This window comes from Panthera pardus, unplaced genomic scaffold, assembly GCF_024362965.1.
Source record: "Panthera pardus isolate Hobbes unplaced genomic scaffold, ASM2436296v1 HiC_scaffold_3, whole genome shotgun sequence".
NCBI lineage: Eukaryota > Metazoa > Chordata > Mammalia > Carnivora > Felidae > Panthera > Panthera pardus.
In genome coordinates this window covers 53023888-53050866 of record NW_026526876.1, presented here as the reverse complement: position 1 = coordinate 53050866, position 26979 = coordinate 53023888, and the positions used below count along the sequence as shown (strand labels likewise).

At 48.4% G+C, this 26979-nt stretch overlaps 1 protein-coding gene across 1 annotated transcript in view; it reads right to left on the bottom strand.

The window, feature by feature from the left end:
* The window catches only part of LOC109251923 (acid-sensing ion channel 2), a 268037-nt gene that overhangs the window by 1812 nt on the left and 239246 nt on the right, over positions 1 to 26979 (bottom strand). The window contains exons 4-9 of the mRNA XM_019423920.2: positions 12367 to 12517; positions 10300 to 10356; positions 8769 to 8922; positions 6034 to 6125; positions 2434 to 2513; positions 948 to 1016 (exon numbers count right to left, since the gene is read on the bottom strand). Coding sequence (XP_019279465.1) covers positions 948 to 1016; positions 2434 to 2513; positions 6034 to 6125; positions 8769 to 8922; positions 10300 to 10356; positions 12367 to 12517 — 603 coding nt within the window. The remainder of the gene's footprint in view (positions 1 to 947; positions 1017 to 2433; positions 2514 to 6033; positions 6126 to 8768; positions 8923 to 10299; positions 10357 to 12366; positions 12518 to 26979) is intronic.

Sequence of the window (26979 nt, the reverse complement as noted above, 5' to 3'; positions counted from 1 at the left end):
CCGGCCCCTTCCACGCTGCCTTCCCCTCAACAGACGCTGGCTTTTATTCAACAGAGGCTGCAGGGGCCCGGGAGAACCTAAGCAGAGATTTTTTGCCCGGGAGATGGGTAGAGACATGGCGTCTGGAGCAGAAACGGGGGCCTCCTGGGGGGAAAGGGCTGGGATCACTTTGGATTTGCTGACTCCAGGGGGGTGGTGGCTGCCTCACGGGCCTGGCATTCTCAGGGCGAAGTCTCAACCGGGAAAAGCCAGAGATACCTGTACCAGGCAGCTGAGGCCAGAGCCCAGGAGCAGACTGAGTTTGGGAAGGAGAGCACACAGCCATAAGAGGTGGGGCCTCGCTGGCCGCTCAAGGGAAGAGAGGCAGAGTAGGACGGCGGTCGGGGGGGCTCTGCGTCCGGCTCTGCCATTCATTGCCTGGGTGACCTTGACCTTTTAGGCCTCAACTGCCTCAAATACAAAATGGAGAGAACAGACCTTTCTCCAGGGTAACCGCACAGCTGAAATGACAAGGTACGCTTACGGCCTGCAGCTTGGAGCCTGACGCGTACTTGGCACGCACTAGGAGGTGGTTACGTGGGTAACAACCTCGCGGGGCCCCAAGCTCCTCGTCCCCTTCCGAAGGAGTAAAGCACCAGTGACGTCCTCACTTGCACCTTGACACCCTGAGAGTAAGGGAGCGGAGCCTCCCTGCTTCCCCCAAGGCACGAGATGAGAGCTGTAAGGCTCCAGCCCTGGAGAAGCTAGACTGGGCCAGGTATCAGCTACAGCCATGGCTTGCTATCAGGCTCTGGATGGGTGTCGGAGAAAGCCCCGGGCTCCGTGGGAGTGTCCTTGGACAACCTGAGTTAAGGCGTGTCTCCCCCGCCCAGGCCCTGACATCTGGTCTCATGCAACCCCACAAAAGCGGAAAACAGAGCAACCTAGAGCACACAGGCTGCTCTTACCACGTTCTCGTCGTGGCTCCCTTCGTCCTCTTCTTTACCAAGCAAGTCTAAGAGCTTCTCTTTGATCAGCTGCAAGAAAATCAGGACAGGGTTGGTGAGGTAGAGCGACCAGCTCTGGGAGCCCCTGCCCAATCTTTTGGCTGAAGCGAGGTTTTGGTGCAGGAGGTAGATCCTGGAGGAGGTCACAAGAGGCCCCTTCTGGCACGGGGACCGTTTTCTCTTGTGGAAGGAGCGTGTGGATGAGCAGCCTGGGAGCCCCTTTCTGAGGCTGGGCCTGGGGGAGGAGATTACCAATCACTTTCCAGGCCTGAGAGCCCCACTGTTCGTAAGACCAGGGCCCCCCCTGAGTTCATAACATTCGATTCCTAGCAACAAGGGGCAGTTATTAAACATGTTACTTGGCAGGATGCAATTTCCGTAACTTTATAACAACTCTTCCCAAAAATTAATAAGCAAAGCAGAATGAGATCTGGCTGTGAGTGACTTGGGTTTGGGGAACAAGGTCACCATGCCGGGAGGGGGAATGTGGCACTCCAGAGGACCCTGGTCCCCGGGGTCCTCCAGCTCCCCACAATGGTCCCCAGGGGCCTTTGGCCAAGGACGGCCCTCTCTGGGAGGCAGAACACTGCTGTGCCAGCTCTTCTTGCTGGAGCGAAACTCTGGTGGCCCTGGGGACACTGAGGAACCCCCTTAGGAATTCTGGAGACACTGGAGCCAGCCCAGCTCTGGAGGATGCAGGGGAGACAGGGTGGGAAGGGAAGGCTGAGGAGCAAAGGAATTCTCAGAGCCAGAAGCCGCTGTCTATTGTTTGAGATGCTTTCAGAGGCTCTGTTCCAGCTGCCTTTTGAGGGGACATCTCTGGCTGTGAACAGCCAGAAATGGCCTGTGTGTCTTTGTTCCTGCTTCCTCAGAATTGATGAAGTCGTCAGGAAATGCCGCTTCTCTAAGCCTGCCTGCACCAGGATAGGCACTACTCAGGTGACGGGCCACCCAGAGGGCCCATGTGTGCATGCATGTGTGTGTGTGTGTGTCTGCTGGGTGAACGTAGTATATATGTGTGCGTGTGTATTTACGAGTGGTACCAGGGTGTGTGAGTGGTGTGTATGTGGGGGGTATGCGTGTGCATGTGCTGTGAGTATGTGGGTGCAGACACACACACGTATGAAGCCACCACAGCTGGTCTTGCGTGGGAGGGGCTCAGAGCTGGCCTCAGTTCTGGCTCTTCTCCTTCTCGATGCTTCCTCTCCCTTCCTGCAAGTGTGGACAGCCCACGGATCTCCCAGCTGCCTGGGGATAGGACTGTGGCTTCTGTCTCTCTTGGACCCACCCCCTCCTCCCTGCCTAGGACCTGGTGATAGACAGTATTTGCGGACAGGGAGGAGAAAGCGGGTTCTGGGTGGAAAGAGGCCACCCTCTCCCCCATGCATCAGGGTAGGATGAGAGTATCAGCATACGGTCATTTCCCCACGAACAACCCCAGTCTTACCTCGTAAATATAATCAAAGAGCTCTAGTATTGTAAGGATACTAGCACCAATAAACAGTCCCATCTGACCACCAATATCACCTGGAGAGAGAGAAAAGATCAAAGATTTGGCTTTACTCATAGCCCTTCTAGGAAGGAGTGAACAAAGAACTCAGAAACCAGACCTCCCTCCACAGGGAGCCTGGGCCTTAGGTAGGTCAGGACCTGGACAACTCCTTCCCTCATTGCACAGCACCCAGTGTGGATGGGAATTAACCCAAATGTTTACTGGAGGGCCTACTGTAAGACCTCACAGGCTAATGGGCTTATTCAATTACCTTCAGAACCACACTCAAAGCCTCACTTTGTCTCTGGGCTGGGAATAGAGACAAGAAGTGTGTGGTCTTGGCCTGGGGACAGGGCAATGGAGCCCAAGACTCATGTGTCAGGTGCCTTGGGCGTGGGTCTCAGAAACAATGGCACAAGAGACCTTCCTACCCTCCCAATCATGAAGAGTCCCACAGGGCCAACTCAGGGCACCTCTCACCTTTGGGATAAGGTCATAGGAAGCATCCCCCTAACTCCCCCACCTGAAAGTAAATGCTCAATTTGGTCTTTTCCTAGAGTAGATGTTCTTGCTGGGGGGTATATAGGCCCCATTGACCAAAGTGTTTCTTGACTGGTCTTCAGGTCCCCCCCAGTGTAGATACCTGGACATGCCCCAAGTCTATAAAATCAGAATCTCTGATTCTGGGGTCTCGAAGTCAGGATTCTTAAATTCCCAGGGGATTCTCCAACCCACCAGGGTCTGAGAACAACTCTCCTGTGGGAGTTGCGGACAGTTGGAGACCCTTTGGAAATGAATGCAAAACATTACATGGGTGTACCTGGGCATTTATAGTGGGAGAGTCCCTATTTGAGAAGCTATTATCAGATCCCCAAGGGTCCCCCCAAAAGTCCAAATGCTTGGCTCTGGAAGTCAGCGTGGTCGAACAGAGGGCTCAGAGTATCTGCGTTTGGAGAGCGGCCACCAGCCTGCTGTGTGGTTTTGATAACCCCTGACCTTCTCAGTAGCTTTGCCTTCAAAGGACATTTGGTGGTGGAGGGGAGTGGAGGAGAGAACTGTGAGGTTCTTGCCAGCTGGAGCTTCTGAGACCGTTAGCTGCTGGGCTGGGCGGGGAGAGTGCTGGGAAAGGGGGTGCACTGGGCTGACCTCGTGGTCTGAGAACTTTCTGTTGGCCACATCTACCCTCTCTGATTACAATCCCTGATTATGGCCGAGTGGGGTCCGACAACCACAGTCCCAGGTGAGTAGGCAGAGAGGGCGGGAAGGGGGGGTCTTCCTGGGTGGGCTTGGAGCTGGGCTCCAACGGTTCCCCTCACTCCTCTCCCCCCTGCCCTCTCTGATGCTCTTCGTGGGGACATTACTGGGGAGTGGGTTCTTACAGGTGTTCATGTCAGATGTGAGGTGCGTGTTTGCACGTGTGTGCAGTATGTGTGAGTGTGGGTTATGTGCCAGGGTGCTTTGCGTGTGCACATGCTTGTTTAGTAGAAGAAGCATGTCTGGCTGTCGATGGCTTCACGCAGGTGGCTATTTACGTCTAGGGTGGGGACCCTGAGTGTGTCTAAGTGTGCGTGAGTGTGGCTTTGTGGGGGTGGGCATAGTGCGTCTGAGTGTGCGGAACCTGTGTGAGCATGTGTGTGCGTACGGACAGGTGTGTGTGATGAGTCTGTGGGTCTGTGCCACCGTGCACCGGTGTGCGTGGCTCAGCATAGTGTGCGTGTGTGTGCGCTTTGGGGCGGGGTGTGCTGTGTGTGGATGAGTGCCTGTGCAGTGTGCGCTGGGGTGAGGGCGGGCTGCGCAGCGGTGAGGGAAGGGCCCAACGGGCTTGGGGACTGAGTGCTTGCGAGCGGCACGCACTCTTGTCACGGGAGGCACAGATGGCAGCATGATTTCTCAGCAGGCTATTCTGGGTGGGAACAAGATGCTGGGAACATCTCATCCTCATATCAGATGCAGAGATGAGCTATCCTTTCTGACAGATTCAGAGCTCAGGCCCTTCTCAGTGTGTGTGTGTGTGTGTGTGTGTGTGTGTGTGTGTAAGACAGAGAGAGAGTGAGAGTGAGAGCGAGAGAGAGAGAGAGCGAGCTGTGAGCCTATATGGGGGGATGGGGAGAGCCCTGTCTTGAGTTCTCTTTAGGAAATGAAGGAGAGGGATGTCTGGGTGGCTTGTTGGTTAAGTGTCAGACTGTTGATCTCGGCTCAGGTCGTGATCTCAGTTTGTGAGTTTGAACCCCGCATTGGGCTCTGCGCTGATGGCGTGGAGCCTGCTTGGGATTCTGTCTCTCCTTCTCTCTGCCCCTCCCCCGCTTGTACGCACACTTTCTCTTTCTCTCTCAAAAAAAGAAAAAAAAGAAATGAGGTGACAGAGGCAGGGTGAGTGGGTCTACATGTCTAGAGCATGACCTCTACCTCTGGCCCAGGACATTAGAGTCTTGGCTTAGTCCCTTTTGGCCGCAACAGTGTCTGAGACCCAAATGACAGCCACCTTAACCCAACTGGGTCCCAGCTGTGGCCCAGTCCCCAGTTGCCTGGGAGAGGTGCAGAAATGCTCACATGGTGCCTGGAATCACCAGCGGGGGCCCTGGGTCTCTGGCATGGTGACTGTCCAGGTACCAGAAACTAGTCTTTATGGACCTTCTGTGGGCTGAGGCTTTACCCCTGCTAACCATCACAATGAACTCATCAAGCAGCTTTATTAGACCCATTTCACAGATGAGGGGCCTGACGTCCAGTGAGTGAGGCCACTTGCCCACATTCTCGGAGCTGGTATGCAGTAGTCTTTGACTCTGAACCTCTATACTTCCCTCTACACCTGCCACCCACCTCCCTCAGGATACCACTCTCTGTCCAACTCACAGGGACAACAGCGGCTAATTCTCCTTGTAGGGACAGCATCATGTCCTCTCTTGAGAGTGAGCTGGAGTTGGGAGAAGGACCCAAGGCACAGGTCTTTCAACTGACCACCCCCGGGGGTTTTGTGAGTTTGGCGGGGGACAGGGTTGAACAGAACTCCCTGCATCCGTTATTTGGCGGTGCGGCCAGGGGAGCTGATGTGAACTCGAGTGGGGGCGGCAGTCAGGTTTGTAGACATCTGGGGATGTGTGACCCTTCTTTTGTGTTTGACAAAGGACTCTCAATCCAGGGGGGACATCTGGCCCCAGTGCTGCCATGTTGCTTTCCAGTCCTACACTCACACTCACTGCCTGGGGACCACCCAAAGCTCAGCCTTCCCTCCATTGGACAGCTCTTTTCCCGCTGCGGCCCCGGGACTGTCACTCCAGCCTGGGGGCAGAAGACCGCAGAGTCCAACGGGGCAGCCCTGGGAAGGCCCTCAGAGACCTTTCAGCTCACTTGCATCATTGTGTCAATGGGGAAGCTGAGGCTTAAATTGGGGCATGAGCTGAGCCTAAAACCTCCGCCACACCGGAGGCCTTCCCATTCTGGGACAGAGGGTGTAATTAGCACATTGAGAGTGCTGTCTGCCTGCCTACCCCCTGCCCACTCCCCCTCACTCCCCACCATGACGTGTGGAAATTTGTGCAACAGACACCGACATACCGAGTAAGGCAGCAACTTCATATGCCTTCTTCTGTTCAATCGTCTCATAATTGAGCGCTTCAAAAAATATATCCAGAACGAGGATGTTCTCTCTGCAGAGGGAATATCCAGTACCATACACGGTGAGGACCGTCGGGATCCACGCAGGCCATCCAACCCAGCTTTCCCATTGACAGAGGCAGGGGCTGAGGCCCAGGAAAGTGAAACGACCAGCCCAAAGTTAGAGCTGGTCAGCGACAGAGCTGACCTTGGAACCAAGAGCCCTGACCCCCAGCCCAGTGCTCTGGAGGCACATATCAGCTGTCCCTCTTTGGGACAGCTTTCCACGAGTCCTACCTGGCCTCCAGGTCTCTGGGCCCCCCACAGGGTCTTCCTGGCTCCCCACCTGCAGGTGAGTTCAGCACTCTCTTGACAAGCTCTTCACTCTCTTGCCTTGCTTGCCCCAGCTGACCTCCCGGGTGGCCTCTACCCACTCCCGAGAGCCCCCCGCCATGCTCCTACTTGGATTTATAACAAGGTTGTCCTAGTGGGATGCCCGTGCGCTCACACTGCCAAATCAGCTGCCAGGCTCAGGGAGGAACAAATCTATATCTGGCCGGGGGGTTCCCTTTTCCTCTTTTAGGCAGGTGTGTTAACAAGACGCATCTTGGCAGGAAAAGTCATCGCTGCTGGCAGAACGTCGGCTCAGCAGCAGGGCCTGGCACCTCCTTTTCTCCATCTCCTGCGACGCTGGTCACAGTGGCCTCGGTGCCCCTTGTTTGCAACCGGCTGAGCCAGAGCTGCCCCGGGATGGGCTCTGGTGGCCGTGTGGCAGGAGGGAGCGGCTGGTGAGAGAGAAGCAAATCCTCCTCTTCATGCAGGGCTCCCCGAGGCGCCGTTCAAAGTAAGTGTCACCATCGCTTGCCTGGGTGATGACAACTGCCTCCTACCAGGCCGCCTCCCTTTCTTCTGGCTTCCCTTCTGTCCTCCACACTGCCCCCTGAAGGATCTTTCTAAAACTGCTAGAAAACATCACAATTCAGGGACGCCTGGGTGACTCCTTTGGTTGAGCGGCTGACTCTTGGTTTCGGCTCAGGTCATGATCTCACGGTGTATGAGTTTGAGCCCTGAGTCAGGCTCTGTGCTGACAGTGCGGAGCCTGCTTGGGGCTCTCTCTCTCTCTCTCTCTCTCTCTCTCTCTCCCTCTCTCTCTGCCCCTCCCCTGTGTGTGCTCTCTCAAAATAAATAAATAAAACGTTAAAAATAATTACATTTCAGTTTCTCTGTCACCCAGGCTACATTTAAAATGCTCACTAGCCACATGCGGTTAGTGGCTCCCTTGTTGGTCCTCGGAGATACACAATCTGTGCATCTGCCGTCATGGCAGAAAGTTCTGTTGCAGAGCAGTGGTCTAAAATACACGGTTGAGGCTGTCACCTACTTGAAGCTCATCAGAGGCCCCCTCCTCTTTTTGGATAAAATCCACTCCCTGTCCCCCAGGGAGACGAGGCCCTCTTGCTCTGACACATCCACCTGTCCCAGCTCCCTCTGGCCATTCTCTTGTCTGCCCTGTGCCTGGGACACCTCTGCTCCCATGACTTCCATTCATTTACTCGGTTAAAAGACATTTTTTTGAATGCCAGCTCTGTGCCAGACCCTCCACAGCAGCGAACACAAGGAAAGGCTGCAGCCTTCAGGGGGCTTTCCGTCTAGTGGGGCACACACACACGAGAACATGGAAATGACACCCTTAGGTGAATGCCACAAAGGAAAACACCAGAGTGCTTGGACAGAGATTGAAAAGGAGGAGAACTAATTTAGCTGTTTGAGATGACCTTGAAATGGAGACCTGCACAATGAGGAACCAGGTGGGTAAAGTGCGAGAGGAAAAGCATTCTGGGTGGAGGGAATGAAATGTGCAAGCCTGCCTGGAAAACTCCTACACATCCTCTTAAACAAGATCTCTGAAGCTGGGGCATGTGACTGGCTCAGCACATTAAGCTTCCGACTCCTTTGTTTAAATTTTTTTTTATGTTTTTATTTTATTTTTGAGAGAGAGAGAGAGAGAGAGAGAGAGAGACAGAGTGCGAGTGGGGGAGGGGCAGAGAGAGAGGGAGACACAGAATCTGAAGCAGGCTCCAGGCTCTGAGCTGTCAGCACAGAGTGGAACTCATGGGCCACGAGACCATGACCTGAGCTGAAGTTGGACACTTAACCAACTGAGCCACCCAGGCGCCCCCAAGCTTCTGACTCTTGACTTCCGCTCAGGTCATGATCTCACAGTTGGGGAATTCAAACCCCACATCAGATTTCATGACTCTGACAGCACGGAACCTGCTTGATAGTCTGTCTCTCCCTCTCTCTCTCTCTCTGCCCCTCTCCCGCTCGCTTTCTCTGTCTCTCTCTCTCTCAAAATAAAGAAATAAACTTTAAAAAAGTCTCTGAAGCTTTCCTTGAGGGCAACCCCATGTGAGGTGCAGTCAACCAGCCTCCCTTCCTGCCTGTATCAGCCTGTAAAGCATTCAGACGTTCGCTCCTCTCTCAAGACTGTAAGCTCCTTAAAGGCTGGGGGAGGGGCTGCTTCTTAATCATCTTTGTCTTCACTTTCTGAGTCCTAAACACAGAGCTTGGCACACGGCCGAGGGTCAGTTCACTTCTGCCAAACGGAGCTTCCCTCTGCCCTCCTCCTCGACTGCCCCCAGTTTCTCCTGGGTCCATCCCTTCTCCCTCTGCCTACCGGTGCCCACTGAGCTTACGAGATATATTTTTCTGATTTGTTGAATTTCTTCTCGAGGTACTTGGCTGACGTCTTGCTGGGGATCTTCACCATGGACAGCTCTTTGTTGTAGCGGGTCAGGTTGCAGGGTGTCCTGCAGAGACAGTAATTACTGTCCTTCTCCGCCAGCAGACCTGCGGGGGAGAGGGGGGCGGGGCTTAGTCAGCTGTGGGGGCGGGGCCCCCGGGTTCCAGCCGCTGGGGAGGTGGGGGCGCGGAAGCTGGGAGGAGGGGCCATCCCCGGGAAGTGAGGGGCGGGCCTGCGGAGATTAGGGGAGCTGGGCTTTGGCTATAGATTGGTGAGGGTGTGAGCGCTCTTGAAAAGTGCCCACTCTGTGTTTCCCTTGGTCCTGTTCTCCTTCCACTTCCTTTATTATTATGTTGTCCTTTAAAAATTGTTGAAAGGCGCCACTTTTGGAGAATGGGTTCCACAGGAGTCCTGGCCCCTTCAGCTTCCCAGAGCCTTCTCTGCTCCTAGCCTCAGTGTTCTCATCCACAAAGTGGGCCTCCCGTCACGGGCAAACATGAGAGAACATTTAATCTAAAATCCAGGGCTCAATGGTATTCCCTCTGAGGCTCCTTCCTACCCAGAGCCTGCCTCTGGTGCCTGCTGGGGTAGGGTGCAGGCAAAGATTCTCAGTTCCTGTCCCTAGAAGCAACCTCCCGCATCTTTTCTGCTCCTGTCTTCCACTTAGGAAGGGGTGGCTAAAGATATCACTTCCTTCCCTCTGTCTCTCTGATCATGGCAGTGTTACCCATGGGATTCCATACTCCAAGGAGAGATGTCTTTGTGCACATCTTTCACTCTTCTCTAAAGCCGGCGCCTCCCCCCCACTATCAGTCCTTCTGGAAGCATCTGGACACAGGAGTCCAGAGCTGTCCTAGCTTAGCTCCAGCAAGTGCAGCTGCTGAACGAACTTGAGTCCCTATGATTTAAACATGCTCTCTGCTCGTCTTGATCATAGACCACTTCCCAGGTGCAGAGAGAGGCAGGCAGGTGGAGTGAGTCTAGCTTTGGGGTTGTGGCTTGTTTGTGGGATCTCCTGCACCTGAAGTTTTCCAGTGGGGGAATCCAGCAGTTATTCCAACCCACGAGCACCCAGCCAGAGGAGGAGGAGGGGGAAATGCACAGCGGCTGCCCCTTCCCCCCTCCCCTACCTCCTTCGGTGCCCACCCAGATGTCTACTGTTCATTCATCCTCTCTCCATCTCTGTCCCTTCCTCTGTGCTCCCCAGTGCTCTCCATTCCCCTGAAACCCACCCCTTCTCTACCGCACCTCTCTACTTCCTCTCACTCCCCCAGTGCCTTGCCAGCCCTCATCCGCCTGCATCAGTTTCCTCCCCTTTCTCTCTCCTGCCTCCTCTCCACCTTCCTCTCCAGCTCCTACAGTGCCGCAGCCCCAGCCAGCCTCTCCTCCCCCTCCGGTGCCCCTTCCGCCCTATCTCTCCCACACCCAGAACACCTCTGAGGTCTCAAGCTCAGCTCCCGCTCCCTTTGTCCCCCAGTACTGACCTAGGGCAGGCTCTGCGCACTCCTTGTGCTGCTCAGGAGTACAGAAAGGGGCATCCCCTGCAAAGAAGAGACACAAGGAGACGTACTCAGGCAGCAACCCCTCCCTCCTGGGCTGGGGAAAGGGAATGCATCCTGCAACTGGGGAGGAGCAGCAGTCCCCCGGCAGTCAGAAGGGACTCACCCATAAGAGCTGGGGGCAAGTGGGGGCGCAGTGTTACCCAGAGCCAGGGGATTAGGTCTGCTCTGCTCTGGGAGCTTGGGCAGGTGAATATAGGGTCTGCCTAGCTAACTTCTCCCAGATTGCTGCGCTGGCTCAACTAGCTCAGGTGGGTGACAGGTGAGAAAGACTTGGTGGCTGAAAGTAGAGACTGGCAGAAAGCACCTCTACCTCCAGGCACACATCTTCGCCTTTAACTCACACGGGTACCTCCGGAAATAGGAAATACTGTGTGTGTTTCACCCCTGAGAGTCTTGAGGTTAAAGTATCCTGCCTTTCCAGGACATCAGAGCTAGCAGTGATGGAGGTGGGTTTTGAATACACTGGTCTGACCAGTCTGACCCCGAGGCCAGGGCCACACCTCTGCTGTCTGTGAACAAGCCCCACTTTGTAAGTTTCTTGCCCTTAATTCGGTAACAGAGATGCCAGTAAGAATGTCATGGGTAGAACGGTTAAAACCTCTACTGCTTGCTTTTGGCTCAGGTTCCATGGGGGAACCTTACTGGCGGGTGATCCAGTCTGAGCATCAGGCAGGTAACATTCACCAGTGCTGTATCCTTCTCTATGGTCTCTCAGTAGAAATCCAGACGCCACCCCACCCCCCCCCCCCCAAACCCGGCCCGGCCTTTTTTTTTCCGGGTGCTAAAATTAAACCTACCACAATGTCTTTTCCTTACTATTTCCCTAAACACCCTTTTCAAGAGCTGAGAGCTGGTATGCTTCCTTCTTTCCAACAATAACAATGTAACTGGCGTTTCTCTTTTTGCTCTGTCTTCTGGGAAGCTCAGAGGCAATTTTAAAGATCAACAATTATACAATTAGATTTCTAGAAAAAATTACTGATTACTGATGAAATAGAGTTTAGCTATAAGCTAAATCTGAGCATTGGTTATAAAAGAAAACATTTGATAATGAACTAAATGTCTGATATAAGGATTTAGTTAAATAAACTTAAAGTATGATATGACCATGAAGTAGTAGCCATTGAATAGGATAGCAAAGTTCCCAACACATAGTAGATCATCAGTCAATACTGCTTTTTGTTCCTCTCTGCATGTGCTAATAAAATGACCACTGACTTTTGCACTTTTCTATTTTAGCCTAATTTTATCCTCCTAACAACTAATGATTGTATTTTAGAGACAATGAAGGTAAGAACAGAGAGATTTAGTAACTTGGGCCAGGTCACACAGCAGATAAGTGGAGGAATCTGAATTAGAAGCCAAGGTCCCTTCCTCCCAGCTTGTCATCCTTTCTTCTCTGCTGCGAAACCAAACTCTTCATGCTTGAATTAGCCCTCACGCCATGCCCCTCCCCTGCACCCCCACCCCACCCCTCGTGCTCCTGCCTCTGATTAGCCGACTACCTCTAATAAGATGGCTACATGCATTGTTAGTCTGACACCAGAAATATCAGCCCATGCGCATCTATTTGCCAGCTGAGGGACTTTTGCCTCATCTGAAAGAGTGCTAGACATTTGGATGCAAGAAGGAAACCATCTGGATGAAAGCAACAGACACCTGGATGTTTGAACAGGTGCCACACCGGGATTCAAGAATTGCAAGGGCTCCAATACCTGGACACTGAACCCTAGGAGGTAAGAGCAGCAAACAATTAACAAACACGTTGAGCACTGGCAGGAGCATTCTTTAAACATCTGGACACTTCTGGACACCAGGATGCTGCCCTGGTTGCTACACTGGTTGTTTCCATCTGCTGTCCACGTGTTTGGGACCAAGTACTAGCCTTTCCCAGAACAGCATCCCTGTGGGTCCTCATGGAATGGGTACAGTGGTTCCCGCTAGGGTGAGAAGTGCACAGAAGGTCTCAGGCTGTCCCTTGGCACTGACCTGGCATGTGCACCATACGACAGTTGCAATTCTCCACGATGTAGCGCGTCTCACAGTCGATCCGACAGGCGGTGATGCTGTAAACAGGAAAGAAGTCGAGTCCCATCTCTGAGGATCGGCACTCACCCCACGGTGGGGGCAGGTATGTGAGCTGCAAGACAGGAAGGTGAGGGCAGCAGTCAGCCCTGGAGGTTCAGCATCGACAGCCATAATAGCGCATTCACTTACTTATTCAATCAACAAACGATTATTGACCATCTGCTACAGGACAATCTAGCTCCATTGACCTCATAGGCTTTCCACGTCTGCCTCCAATACTCATTTTCCTGTCTCGTATAACTTTCCCATAAAAGCCAATCTCGAAGTCTCTTACATTTGCCACGTGTCTTTCTACCTCCATACTTTGTCATCTCCAAACTCTTGGAATGACCTAACTAAATTCTACCTTCTTGTCTGGGAACATTGGGACCCCAAACCTAGACTTGGGGGCCAGAACCTTCAGAGGGTCCAGGAAGAAATGGCATAATCAATGTTATTTATGATCTGTGGCCCAGACTAGATCATTCCTCCAGTGTCATGCTATGGATGAACTCCTTTGGGGAAAATGTCCTTATTCTCAGAGGTCCAATGTCCATAGAATGCTGTCATGCCTATGGTACATCCCTGCTGGGACTGGGGAAGGTGAAGGGCTAGGGAAATGAATGGCTGTGAGCACTTATGTGTGAAGCCCCGAACTAAATCCTTTATATTTATCTTTTTTATTTAATTGGAGAAAAAAAATGCAACAAAATGCATGTTTTTAGAGCACAGTTCAACAAATTCTAAAAAATGTATACACCTGACTGGGGTGCCTGGGTGGCTCAGTTGGTTGAGTGTCCGACTTTGGCTCAGGTCATGATCTCACGGTCTGTGAGTTCGAGCCCAGCTGTGCTGACAGCTCAGAGCCTGGAGCCTGCTTCGGATTCTGTGTGTGTGTCTCTCTCTGCCCCTCCCCTGCTCTCTCTCTCTCAAGTAAATAAACATTAAATATTTTTAAAAAAAAATGTATACGCTTGTGAACCTACCACTTAAATCAAGACCTAAGACATTTAAAAAAAAGTTTACTTATTTATTTTGAAAGAGAGTGTGTGCACACGTGTGAGCAGGGGAGGGGCAGAGAGAGAGAAAATTCTAAGCAGGTCCTGCACTATCAGTATAGAGCTGGACGTGGGGTTTGATGCCAACCATGAGATCATGACCTGAGCCAAAATCAAGAGTCGGTTGCTCAACCTACTGAGCCACCCAGGCACCGTAAGACCCAAGACATTGAAAATCACCCCACAGAATTCCTTCCTCTCCCTTTCCAATCAACCCCCACCCATCCCCCCAGCCAATCTCTGTTACGGATTCTACCACCATAGGTTGGCTTTGCCTGTTCTCAGCCTTCGTGTAAATGAGAACCTACACTGGGTATTCTTTTGTGTCTGGCTTCTTTGGCTCAACATAATGTTTTTGAGATTTATCCACATGGTTGTGTGCCTTAGTTCATTTTTTTTTTTAATTGCTGAATAGTTTCCCAGTGTATAAATATACCACAATCTGTATCCATTCACCTGATGACGGGCCCTTGGATTGTTTCCAGTTTTGGGTAATTATGAAAAAGTCCCTGTTAACATTTATGGACAAGTCAGTTCAGTTTTTGGACACATACTTTCATTTCTCTTAGGTAACCGGCTAGGAATAGAATAGCTGGTTTGTTAAGTAGGTCTCGGGGTAACTTTTTATATGAAACGGTGAAACTGTTATCCACAGTGCTAATAGTACGGTCTTTCATTACCACCAGGAGCGTATGAGAGTTCCAGTTATGCTGTACCCTTGCCAAATCTTGATTTTGTCCATATTTCTAATTTTAGACATTCATGTAGGGGTATAGTTATATCTCATTGTTGTTTCTATTTGTGGTTCTCTGCTGATTGATGATCTTGAGTGCAATTTTATGTGCTAATTGGCCATTCATATATTATCTTTTGTGACATGTCTTTTCAAGTCTTTTGCCCATTAAAACAACTTGCTTACTTCTTACTTTTATTATTAAGCTGTAAGAGTTCTCCATATGTTCTGGATACAAGTCCCCTGTCACATAGCATGTACTGAGAATATTTTCTCTCTACCTCCCATAGTTTGTGGCTGACTTTTCATTTTTTTAATGGTGTATATTTTTCCTACTTTTAAAAATCCCTCATTAAGATGTCATTTACAAATAATAAAATGTCTCAACTTTAATGGACAATTTAATGAATTTTTACAAGCGTGTACACCCTGGTAACAAGCATTCCAATCAAGATACGGAGCATCTCCATTAACCCCCCAAAGTCCCCTCCCCAGCCCTCAGGCCATCACCGATCTGCTTTCTGTCATAAATTGGCTTTGCCTGGTCTAGGATTTTATATAAATAGAAGCATACAGCATGCACCCTTTTGTGTCTGGCTTCTTTCTCTCAGCAGAATGTTTCCAAGATTCATTCATGCTCATGCATGTCTCAGTAGTTCATTCCTTTTTATTGCTGAATTTTACTTCTTCCTTTCTGGTCTTTATTTTTTATTTCTTTTTCTTGCTTCAGCGCATTGGCCAGAAACTGTATATTGTGTAACGTTGGAAAAAACTGAAGAGAGAAGATATCCTTACCTTGTTCCTGATCGTAGGAGGAAAGGGTTCATTACTTCATTATTAAATGTGTTAGGTATATATATATATATTTTTTCCCTAGAGGCCCTTGTCAGACTGAGAAAGTTCTCTCCTGTTTCTAGTTTGCTGAGCACTTTTACCTTTACTGGGTATTGAGTTTTGACAAATGTGTGTCCTATTTCTACTGAGATGATCACATGATTTTCCTCCTTTGTTCTGTTAATATGGTGAATGATACGGATTGATCTGTAGATGATGAACCCACCTTGCATTTCTGGCACAAGCCCCACTTGGTCATGGTTTTTTTATTATCCTCTTTATATTGTTGCTGTATTTAACCTACTAATGTCTTGTGGAAGATTTCTGTGTCTATGCTCATGAATGATATTGTATTTAATTTGCTTTTCTTGTGATGTCTCAGTCAGGTTTGGTATTGTGGTTATGCTAACTTCATAAACAAAATTATAAATTGTTTCCTTTCCTCTTTCTCTATTTGCTCAGCTTGTGTAGGCTTGGTATCATTCCTGTCCTAAATGTGAAGCCATCTGGACTTGGTGATGGTGTGTGTGTGTGATGATTTTTAATTATGAATTCAATTCCTTTAGTGGATTTAGAGACATTCAGACTTCCCATTTCTTCTTGTGGTGGTTTTGTTGTGCTGTTTTCCAAGAAATTTGTCCATTTCATCTAAGTTGTTGAATTTATTAGCATACAGTTGTGTATAATATTCTCTTATCACTTTTTAAATGTCTGAAAAATTGGTAGTAACGTCCTCTCTTTCGTTTCTGATATTAGTAACTGGTGTTATCTCTTTCCTTGTTGTTTTTGATTTCTAATTTAATTATGCTTTGATCAGGAAACATACTATCCATGTTCCTTTAAAATTTACTGAGATTGAGTTACAGTGCAGTGTATGGTATATCTTGGTGAATGTTTCATGTGCACTTGAAAAGTATGTGTATTCTGTAATAGTTGGTGCAGGTGTTTTATAAAAGGCAATTAGGTCAAGTTGTTGGATAGTGTTGCTCCAATCTTCTATAGTTTTACTGAGTTTTTGTCTAGTTATTCATCAATTGCTGAGAGAGAAGTGTTCAACTCTCTAACTAGGACTATAGATTTGTCCATGTCTCCCTTTAGGGCTATTTTTGCCCCTTGTGTTTTTGAAACTTACCATGAGGCACCTACACATTAAGATCACTATATCTTCTTGAGGGATTGATTCTTTTATCATTGTGAAATAACTCTCTTTGTCTCATGCAATATATTTGTCTTGAGGTTTACTTTGTATAATATAGTCATACCAGCTTTCTTATACTTACTGTTTATCTTTTCCCATTCTTTAATTTTTTTTGGTCCACCTTTTGCTTTTAACCCATCAGAATATTTTTATATTTAAGGTACATTTCCTGTAAACAGCCTATTTGAGTACTGCTGTTTTACCTTGACAATCTCTGTGTTTTAATTGGAGGGTTTAATGCATTTACATTTAATATTATTTTTGATACAGTTAAGTTGAAGTCTACTATCTTGCTCTTTGTTTCCTTTTTGTCCCCACTGCTATTTCTTCCTTTGTTCTACCTTCCTTGACTCCTTTTGGGGTAACTGAGTATTGTTTTAGGTGATCATTCCATCTCCTCAATTGGCTTTTGATTTATACCTCTTTGTATTATTATTTTTTTAACTTGTTGCTCTAGGATTTACAGTTTTCATCCTTATCAGAATCTATCTTGAATTAATATAATACCACTCCACATATAATTCTATTTCCATCCCTTCCTGTCCTTTATGCTATTGCTGTCATATATTTTACTCTTACATCTGTTATAAACACTATGGTAGGTACACTGTTACTATTTATGCCTTAAGCATCCCATTAATTTTCAAAGAAGTTAAGAAAAAAAGAAAACATTTTATATTTACCCACATGTATATCATTTTCCCTGTTCACCATTCTTTTGTGTAGATCTGAATTTCCATTTGCTATCATTTGTCTTCAGTCAGAAGAACTTTCTTTATTATTTCTTTTAGTATGAGTTCACTTGTGGTAAATGGTGTCCATTTTCATTTATCTGTAAGAAGTGTTAATTTTGTCTTTATTTTTGAAACATATTTTGGCCATGTGTAGAATTCCAGCTTGTAATGTGTTTCCCCCCCCAACCGTTTCAAGGGTATTCCACCGTCTTCTGGCCTGTTTTTGATGAGAAATCAGTCATAATTTTTTCATTGCTCCTCCTATGTATTATGCCTCTTCTCTCCTGACTACTTTTAAGATGTTGTTGTTGTTGTTGTTGTTGTTGTTGTTGTTGTTTTAGGATTTTAACTACATCATACCAGACGTGGTTTACTTTGTATTTATCCTGCTTGGGGATCACTGAGGTTCCTGAATCTGTGGAATGATGTTTTTGAACAAAATTGAAAAATTTTTAGCCAATATTTCTTCAATTATTTTTCTCCTCCATTCTTTGTCTCTCTTCTTTCTGGGATCCTATTTATATGCATGCTGGTTTACTTGATACTGTTTCACAAATCATGGGTGTTCTGTTCACTTTTATTAGTCTTTTTTCTTTCTCTTTGTGTCTCATTTGAATAATTTTTATTAACCTGCCTTCAAGTTTGGTGTTCATTTATTGTTTTCTATATAATCTTCTCATAATCCCATCCAATATTTTTAAAATCTCAGGTAATTGTATATTTTAGGTGTAGGTTGGTATGTAATTTTTTTTAATTAAAAAAAATTTTTAATGTTTATTTTTGAGGGGGGGGAGAGAGAGAGAGACAGAGTATGAGCATGGTAGGGGCAGAGAGAGACACACACAGGGTCTGAAGCAGACTCCAGGCTCTGAGCTGTCAGCATAGAGCCATACACGGGGCTTGAACTCATGAACTGTGAGATCATGACCTGAGCTGAAGTCGGTGCTTAACTAACTGAGCCACGCAGGTGCCCCTAAGTTTTTTTTAATGTTTATTTATTTTTGAGAGAGAGAGAGACAGAGCATGAGTGGGGGAGGGGCAGAGAGAGAGAGAGAGAGAGAGAGACAGAATCTGAAGCAGGCTCCAGGCTCTGAGCTGTAAGCACAGAGCCTGATGCGTGGCTTGAACTCATGGACTGTGAGATTATGACCTGAGCCAAAGTCAGATGCTCAACCAATTGAGCCACCCAGTCCCAAAGTGTAGGTTGACATTTACAAAAAGTTTTCATATCTTGCCTAAAAGTTTCTCATCATTTATATCTTTCTGTAATAGTTTAACATGCTTATCATTGTTATTTTATTTTTATATACTTAAAAAATATTTATTTATTTAGAGAGAGAGAGAGAGAGAGCAGGAGAGGGGCAGAGAGAGAGGGAGAGAGAATCCCAAACAGATTCTGTGCTGTCAGTGCAGAGCCCAACGTGGGGCTTGATCTCATGAACTGTGAGATCATGACCTGAGCTGAAATCAAGAGTAGGACACTTAACCAGCTGAACCTCCCAGGAGCCCCTAACATGTTTATTATTGTTATTTTATTTTTATTATTAAATTTTTAAAAATGTTTGTTTATTTTTGAGAGAGAGAGAGAGAGAGAAAGGGGGGTACAGAATCAGAAGCTGGCTCCCGGCTCTGAGCTGTCAGCACAGAGCCTGACATGGGGCTTGAACTCACAAACTGTGAGATCATGACCCGAGCTGAAGTCAGATGCTCAACGGACTGAGCCACCCAGGTGCTCCATATTATTGTTATTTTAAAGTTACTGTTTCTAATTCCAACACGGGCTATATGCGGATCTGTTTCTACTGGTTGTTTATTTTTCTTTTCATATTTTCCCTCTTTTTTTTTCATATGTCTAGTAATTTTTGATTATGTATAGGGGACAGAACCCTTTACAAAATTTTTTTAATGTTTATTTGTTTTTGAGAGAGACGGAGCATGAATGGGGGAAGAGGAGAGAGAGAGAGAGAGGGAGACACAGAATCTAGAACAGGTTCCAGGCTCTGAGCTGTCAGCACAGAGCGTGATGTGGGGCTCAAACCCGGGAACGGTGAGATCATGACCTAGGCCGAAGCAGACACTTAACCGACTGAGTCACCCAGGTGCCTCTGGACATAACCCTTTTTAATTGTATCCTGGATGTTGCGAATAACTCTTTATAGTGACTCTGGGTCAGTTATCTTCCTCTGAATAGTATTGAGTTTTGTTCTAACAGGCAGTTAAATCAATGGTGAATCACTGGTTTTGTTTGGTCTTAGAAGGACTATTTAGGCTCTGTTTACGGATGGGCATATTTTAGTTTTGCCCTTGATTCTGGACTATGCCCTTTGTCTTGGGGTGTGATCTTAACTCCTGCAGAATGACTCATCTGGCATTTCAGTGGCAAGTTTGAGGTATTTATGAAGTCTCTCCAACTTGGTTGTACTTGGATATCAAGTCTGTCTCCCCTCAGTGGCAGCTGCTGAAGCCCATTTCTTTCAACTGCTGTTTTTCTCCTGAGCTTCCGGGAGTCCCTCCCTATCTGTATGAAGTTTGAAGTTCAGTCTAGGACTTTAGGGAGGTTTATGTAAAAATTTGGGGGCTCCCCATCTGGGACCCCTCCTTTCTAGGATTTCTTTTCCCAATTTTTGGCCTTTCAGGCAACCCTAAATTCTGACTTCTGACTCCTTAACTTAATGGCTGCTGTCTCCTGCTCGACCTCTATCCCCAGGATTCCCTTAGAACTTGGCGTGCCTTCACGGGGATGTCAGGTAAATAAATGTGTCCTTCACTCAGTGTGGTTCCCTTCCTTCAAAGGCTGTGTAGCCTCCCGTTTCTGCCTGCTGTTAGTCTCTCTCCAGTGCCATCAAATAGTTTGTGCAGAGTTTATAATTGCTATTTCCAGGAGAGTTTGTCTGATATAAGCTACTCCACCATTACTGAGAACCAAAAGCTTCTGTACTCATTTTATGTAACATTCACAGGACTCCTTTGAGGTAGATGTTTCCATTCTCATTTTATTAATGAGAAACTTGAGTATCAGAAGGTTAAGTAGCCTGTCCAAGATCACAAACCTAATCAGTGGCAGAGCCAGCAGAGGGACCTGGGAATTTCTGACTCCAGCCTTGTGCTTATCACACTACACTGCCTCTCCAGGAACGTGGCTGTAGGAAGGGAGACACGCTCCAAGGAGGACTTTTCAGAGCATTTCTCTTCCTTTTTATCTAACGGTTCTTTTCTTCATTCTTCCTCATGGTTTGCTTTACTCTTTCATCTTTGGAGCTCATGTGTTGACCAGGATTTTGCACAAATTTCCTGTATGACCTTGGATAAGTCGCTGCTCTCCTCTGGACCTTAGTTTTCTCATCTGTAAATAGGGAAGTTTGGCGGGGTAGGGGGTATCCTATGATTAGAATGGATTGGATCCTCTATGTTGCTCAATATTGGATCATTAAACACACAAACTGGCTTTGGGAGAAATGAATCAAGCCTTTTGGCAAGGCTGGGGGTCTTAAAATGATGTAAATTCACTTTGGAGGGGGTGCTCATTTCTTTGTCTTCTATTAAAACAGGTGCCCACGATGGGCGCACCAGGAATGTAGCTGGTGAAGCTCTGATGGTGAGGATCCAAAGTTTGTTCAGGGTCAGCCACTTCCCTTTTATCGCAGAGGTCATGTCCCGGATGCCCCTGCTACCCTGTTGTGGCTGGTTCGTTATCTGTTCTGTCAGCTTTCCTGAAGCCTCACACACAGTAGCTGGAAAATCACAGCATGTAAAGCATCAACTCTTGCTTACCAATGAGTGTCTGAAAGCGGGTTGGAGTATTTGTTTATCCTGGGCAAGCAAAGCCTCAGGGGGACCCTGAAGCACTGTCTTCAGATATCTGAAGGGCTGTCTCAGGGAAGAATGAGATTTGTTTTCTGGCTTCCCAAGGGAAAGATAGACACAAGAATAGTTGTAATAAAGGAAGTGGATGATGGTAACGTTTATGCCTGCTGCAAGCACCGTGGTAGGCACATTACATGCCTTACTTAATTTAATCCCAAAGAAGGATTGGGGCGCCTGGGTGGCTCCGTCGGTGAAGTGTAAGGGTCTGACTTCAGCTCAGGTCATGATCTCACAGTTCATGGGTTCGAGACCCGCTGCTGGCTCTGTGCTGACAGCTCAGAGCCTGGAGCCTGCTTCAGATTCTGTGTCTCCCTCTCTCTCTGCCCCTCCCCTGCTTGTGCTCTGTCTTTCTCTCTCCCTTAAAAATAAATAAACATTAAAAAATTTAAAAAAAAGGAAGGATAAATTCTGGCTCAACTTGCTAACCTCCTGTACAATTCAAGAATAAAATTACCGCCTTGAGAGTGAATTCCCCATCATGAGGGGTGTTCAAGCAGAAGCTACGTGAATCCTTGGCTGGAATGGGAAGAGAGAGAGAGAGAGTCAAGCACTGGGTGTGCAGTACCTGAGAGGGCTTCTAAGGTCTCGTAAGTCTCAATGTCTAATCATAGATCCCAAATCTATTCTTTCAGTTTGAGAATTAGAGGCAGTGGAACGAGCCAGATAGAATCTTGAACCCCACTCTTTCACGGGCCAGCTGTGTGACCTTGGGTAATTCGTCCACGCCCACCGTTAGTCTCCTCATCTGATCAAATGATATCAGTGCCCTGCAGGCGACAGGTGCTCACCAAGACTTGGTTCCCAGCCCCATCGCCTAATAAACTCCTTCATGTTCCTCTGCCCTTTCATTTATGCAACAAACAGCTCACAGCTCCCCCTCTGTTCTCCTATAGTTCAGTTCCATAGACCAGCCATCTCTGCCCTTTTGGGGTTGAGTTACTTTGAGTTGGGTTTATTATGATAAGGACTCTTGCTAAGTCAAGATAACGCCAACCCGCTAGATCTAGGGGTCAGGAGCTGGGAGAGAGGAGAGACGCCCGGGATTGAGCCTTGGAGTGTTCTCGCATGTACCTGACATCTCACCCTCCCTTACCCTTTTTATCCCCTGGGCCATGGAACTTTGGATAATTGCTGAAATTTATGAGCCGAACAAAGAACTCAGCATTTTTGCGGTGGAATATTCTGGTGCTTGCCTTTCAGTGCTTCACTGTCTTGAGGCTTCTGTCCACAGTTGTTTTCACTTTATAGAGAGAAGTTTGTGTTTGCTGCCAGCCTGCCTGGGGACATCCTGTGCTGTTCCTCGCTTCCTGGCTTTCCCTGCCTCCCCCAGCCCACAGATCCCGAGGTGTGCCAGCAGGTGGCGCTACAGTTAGCACAGCTGCCCAAGGCCTGTCTGCAGCTTGAGCAACCCGGAGGGAGTCAGTGGGTCTCCCTTGCCAAGCATCCTGGACTTTTCCTAGTGTCTGCAGCCTCCACTCAGGCCTTGGCTGCGATGCTTCTTTGGTTGGGTGGGGGGGGGTGTACCGGGGTTGCAGAGGTGAGTAAAACGGGGCTCCTGTTTGCCCCATTCCTGCTCCTGCCAGCATCATAGGGATGTCCCCAGATCCCTGGGGCCTGTCTTCTGCCTCTTCCCCCAGCCTGTACAGCTGAAGGGTAGTGGGCAGAACACGGCACCATCACTGATAGGCTAAGTCACTTAACTACTCAGGGCCTCAGTTTCCTGATCTGCAAAACAGAGCTAATAATTTGCAACTTACAGGGCTTCCTTGCAGGTTAGATGGGAATAGGCATGGCACCTTGCACAATGTTTACACGTGTTTGTTGTCTTTAGGTTAGGGAAGCACTTACAACAGTCCTTCACTCAAGGTGTCAGTCTGGTGGCTGGTCCCGTGTGCCTGTCCTAACTGGCATCCCCTCTCTAGCCATACCCATAGATCTCCCTGCCCCCTGGATCTCAGGCCTCTTAGTGCAGGGTCTGGCACACAGTAGGTGCTCATACCTGCTTATTGAAGGAATTGTCCCACCCTACTTTGTCCTAGCCAAGTACAGAGGAGGAGTGAAAGGGGCTGTCTGCTCCAAGCCACACAGAAGAAGAGGAGCCGCCATGTTGGTCCTCGTAGGCTCTGCATTGACATAGGCTCAGCACCAAATCACATCTGAGTCCTGGACTAGTAAGCAGCGGGCTTTCCTGCGTGACCTCAGGCATGCCACTCAACCTCTCTGGACTTCTCTGTCCCATCTGTAGGGGGCAGGGCCCTAAGGTACTATGCTCTGAGAGGTCTCAGTTTCTAGGATCAGGTGACCATGAGGTCCCCCTACCTCTTAGCCAGGCCCTGTGATCTCCCTCTCATTTTTCCACTTTCCACTACAAGTGCCAACTTCTGCTCTGCCCACCCAGATGGAGGGGGATTCAGAGCCTGCTTTTGAGACATAATTTTCAGTTTGATGCTTTTATTGCATCCTGCTGAATGATCTAGTGTGTTCACAAATGATCATATTGTACTCCTTTTAAACAATACTAAAATCAAATAAAATCCCCGAATCAAATCTACCAATGAGTCAGTAACGGTGGCAGCAATGGGGTCTCAGGGGAGACATGTCCTGTACAGAAGCAGTGAGGTGGCCCCATCCCCCATCCCTGCGGGTTCAGTGACAGTTCAGCCCATGAGGTCAAAGCACAAAGAGATAGCATCAGGAAGAAGCAAAAGTCGTAGGGACTGAGCAACAAGGACACCCACCAGTTTGCGAGCACTTGCTACGTGCCACGCCCTGTAGCAGGAGGGCCGGCAGCTTTCAGAACATCGTCTTTTTCAGTCCTCACAACGACTCTGTGAGAAGTACTGTGTGCCCAAAAGACTGACTGTAGACTAACTGAACATATAGCGGCAGCCAGAGCATTTAAGCGACTATGTTCATGGAATTAGAACCCAGCAGTCTACACTTGTTACAACTACCTCCATTGCTTGCCTAAAGAAAGAGTCTACCCCAGGGAGGGGGGCGGGGCCCAGGAAGTAGACGCAATTCTTGGGTGGGTGGGCAGAGTTTGGAGGAGAGATTTGAGAGATGGGAACATGGGTTCTTCAGATCCCAATACGGGAAATACTGCATAGATTGATTGAACAGTTTAGTCCTCCTAATAACCTTGCCAGGCAAATACTGTCATCCCCATTTTACAGATCAGCAAACTTGGGTAACTTGCCCAACACCACCCAGTTGAGAAGCGGCAGGGGCAGAATTCAGACCCAGGTCTGTCCAACTGCAGGGCTCCTGATTGGGGCTCAGGAGACCTCCTAATCTTGGCTCTGCTGTTACCCTGCTGTCCTCTCTAGGGGACTTAGCTTTTTCATCTGCAAACCCGGTGACTGCTCCCCCTGCCCTCATCCTGGGTACATGGCAGACATCACCAATCCATCACAGATGTGGTCTTAGAACTTAAACACTGCCATTTCATTGAAATTGGAACCAAGAGGAAATGTATTTGGGGAGGCTTCATCTGTAGAAACCATCAAACTACTCATCAGTGAATATTCACATAGAGTAGATAAGTGCTCAGCCTGAGCAAATTATTATATACTGTGTAAAATTCAGAATGTGACTTACTTGTAAGAAGAGTGACCATAACCTGCCCTCTTAGGTAGGAGCATCCCTGACTGGTGTTTGGACCATTTGGACCAGAGGAGGATTCACCCAATCAGAACTCAGCGATGCCCCAGTCCTGCACGGAGTCCCACACAGAGTTCTTTGTTGTGTTGGCTGGAAACTAGTAGTAGTAGCTGGTGCAGCACTTTGACAAGCAATAAAAATCAACTTAAAAATTACCCATGGCTGGGGCGCCTGGGTGGCTCAGTCAGTTGAGTGTCTGACTTCGGCTCAGGTCATGATCTCACAGTTCATGGGTTCGAGCCCCGCCTCGGGCTCTGTGCTGACTGCTTGCTGAGAGCCTGGAGCCTGCTTCGGATTCTGTGTCTCCTTCTCTCTCTGCCCCTCCCCCCCTCACACTTTGTCTCACTCTGTTTCTCAAAAATAAATAAATGTAAAAATAAATTTAAAAATTACCCATGGTTTGTGACTAATAATAAATAAAAAGGTGTATCCATTGCAAATATGTCTATGAGTGGGAGACAATAAAAGCAGAAAATGGTGAATTGTTTATACAAAAAAGCAAGAGGTTTTTTTTTTTTAAAAGGCTATAACTTGCCTCATTCTAACATGACTTTCACCTTTGGCTTTGCTGGCCCTAGATATGCCTCTGAAGCTCTACAAGAATCCTTCTAGCTTTGGTTGGATAATAGCCAAATAAATAAATAAATAAATAAATAAATAAATAAATAAAAGAAAACTCTCTACAGTTTTATTTCCATCCATCCATACATCCATCCATCCACTCATCGACCCACACCTGCCCATCCACCCATCCACCCACTCATCTAATCCATCCATCTACCCACACCCACCCATCCACTCACCCATCTATCTATTCATAAATCCCTCCATCTACCTGCACCCATTCATCTTCTCATCTATTAATTCATCCATCCTCCCATCTACCCACACCCACCCATCCACCCATCTGTCCATCCATCCATCCATCCACCCAGACCCACCCATCCATCCATCTACCCATTCACCTACCGACCCATCCCCTTTCCATGTGTCCAATAAACATTTATTTAGCATGTATTCTGTTCTAGGAACACTGGTAGAAATTGAGGCTATGACAATGAATGAGATGTGGTTCCTATGACCATGGGACTTGCAGCCCGGAAAGAATAGACATGCACATAAGAAAGCAAGCGCTATAATGGATGACACCATACACAGGTAGTGGGGGCACTGGGGACAGAATGGCCAGGCCAACTCAGAGTGGAGGGCTCAGAAAAGACTTTATGGAGGGGGTGGTCACTTCAAGCTGAGTCAAGTAGGACTATGTGGTTCAGTGTGCAGAAAAGAAGTGGGTGGAGGGAACTGCCGGGGCAAAGGCACAGAGGTAAAGAGAGGCCTGGCCTGGCAGGGGAGCCTCAGATAAGTAGCAAGGTGAACGTATGGGTGAGTGTCAGGCAGGATTGAGCTGCTCAGTGGCCTGGGTGACTGAAAGTTCTCCATGATGGTCACTGTGAATCCTGTGCACGCAGTGAACATGCATCGCTAGCGGGAGACAGTCCCTGCTAACCCTCCCGTCCCTGCCCTCCTCTCCACTGCTGATGGAAGAGCTGCCTCGGCGGAAGAGGGTTTTTAGTGTGCCTGTGCATGCCAGTGCACCGTTATAATCACATCTTCATCCGGACACAATCTCCAGGGCAAGTGCCGTCGGCACTGGCAGTGTGCACGCGGCAAATTGGCGCGTGATTTGTTGGTGGAAACAGGCAGAGGCAAAGTGTTGCTTGCTGGGATGCAGGCGAGGAGGTGGCCTCACCCAGAGGAATGAGCTTGGAGGCACACAGGCCTGGCTGGGCCACTTGCAGGCCAAGGTACAGGGTATCTCCACTCCTTCCGGGTAGAGCTATTGCCTTCCTTATGTGTTCCTTCATCTTTTCCTGTCAAGGCCCGGACAGATTATCCCCTTGGCTTGTCAGTGCTGCCGGGGTCCTCAGGGTATAGAACTACGGGGTCCTGAATCCCACAGTCCCTTCTCTGACCTACAGTCTCAGCTCTGTAAGCTGGAAAGTGACCATTTGGGTTCCAGGCTGCATCTCTACCCTGCATTTTCTTCTCTTCTTCTTCTTCCTCCTTCTCCTCCTCTTTATTTATTTATTTTTTTTCCTGGCTTCATTTCCAGCTAAGAAAACCCCAGTCCAACTTCCACCCTGAAGCATCATCAACTGAGGAGTCAGGAAGAGGCCAGCAGTCTGACCTCTTTCTATGCTGACCTGGACTATCAGAGCTGCTGCGGACAGCTGTGCAGGGCGTGCACTGCACAACAGCAGGAGGTCCCACTCACAGGGACTGAAGTGTGAAAGTCACCTCCGGAGAGTGCACGGGCAGCCCTGAGCAGTCTGTTTCCCTCTACTGCTATCCCACCTGGGGCTTCACTCGCTCCTTGGCTAGCCATCTAGCTTCAATCCCGGTCACCCCACTGTTTCCCCTTCAGATACGTTCCCTTTACAGATTGGCCTC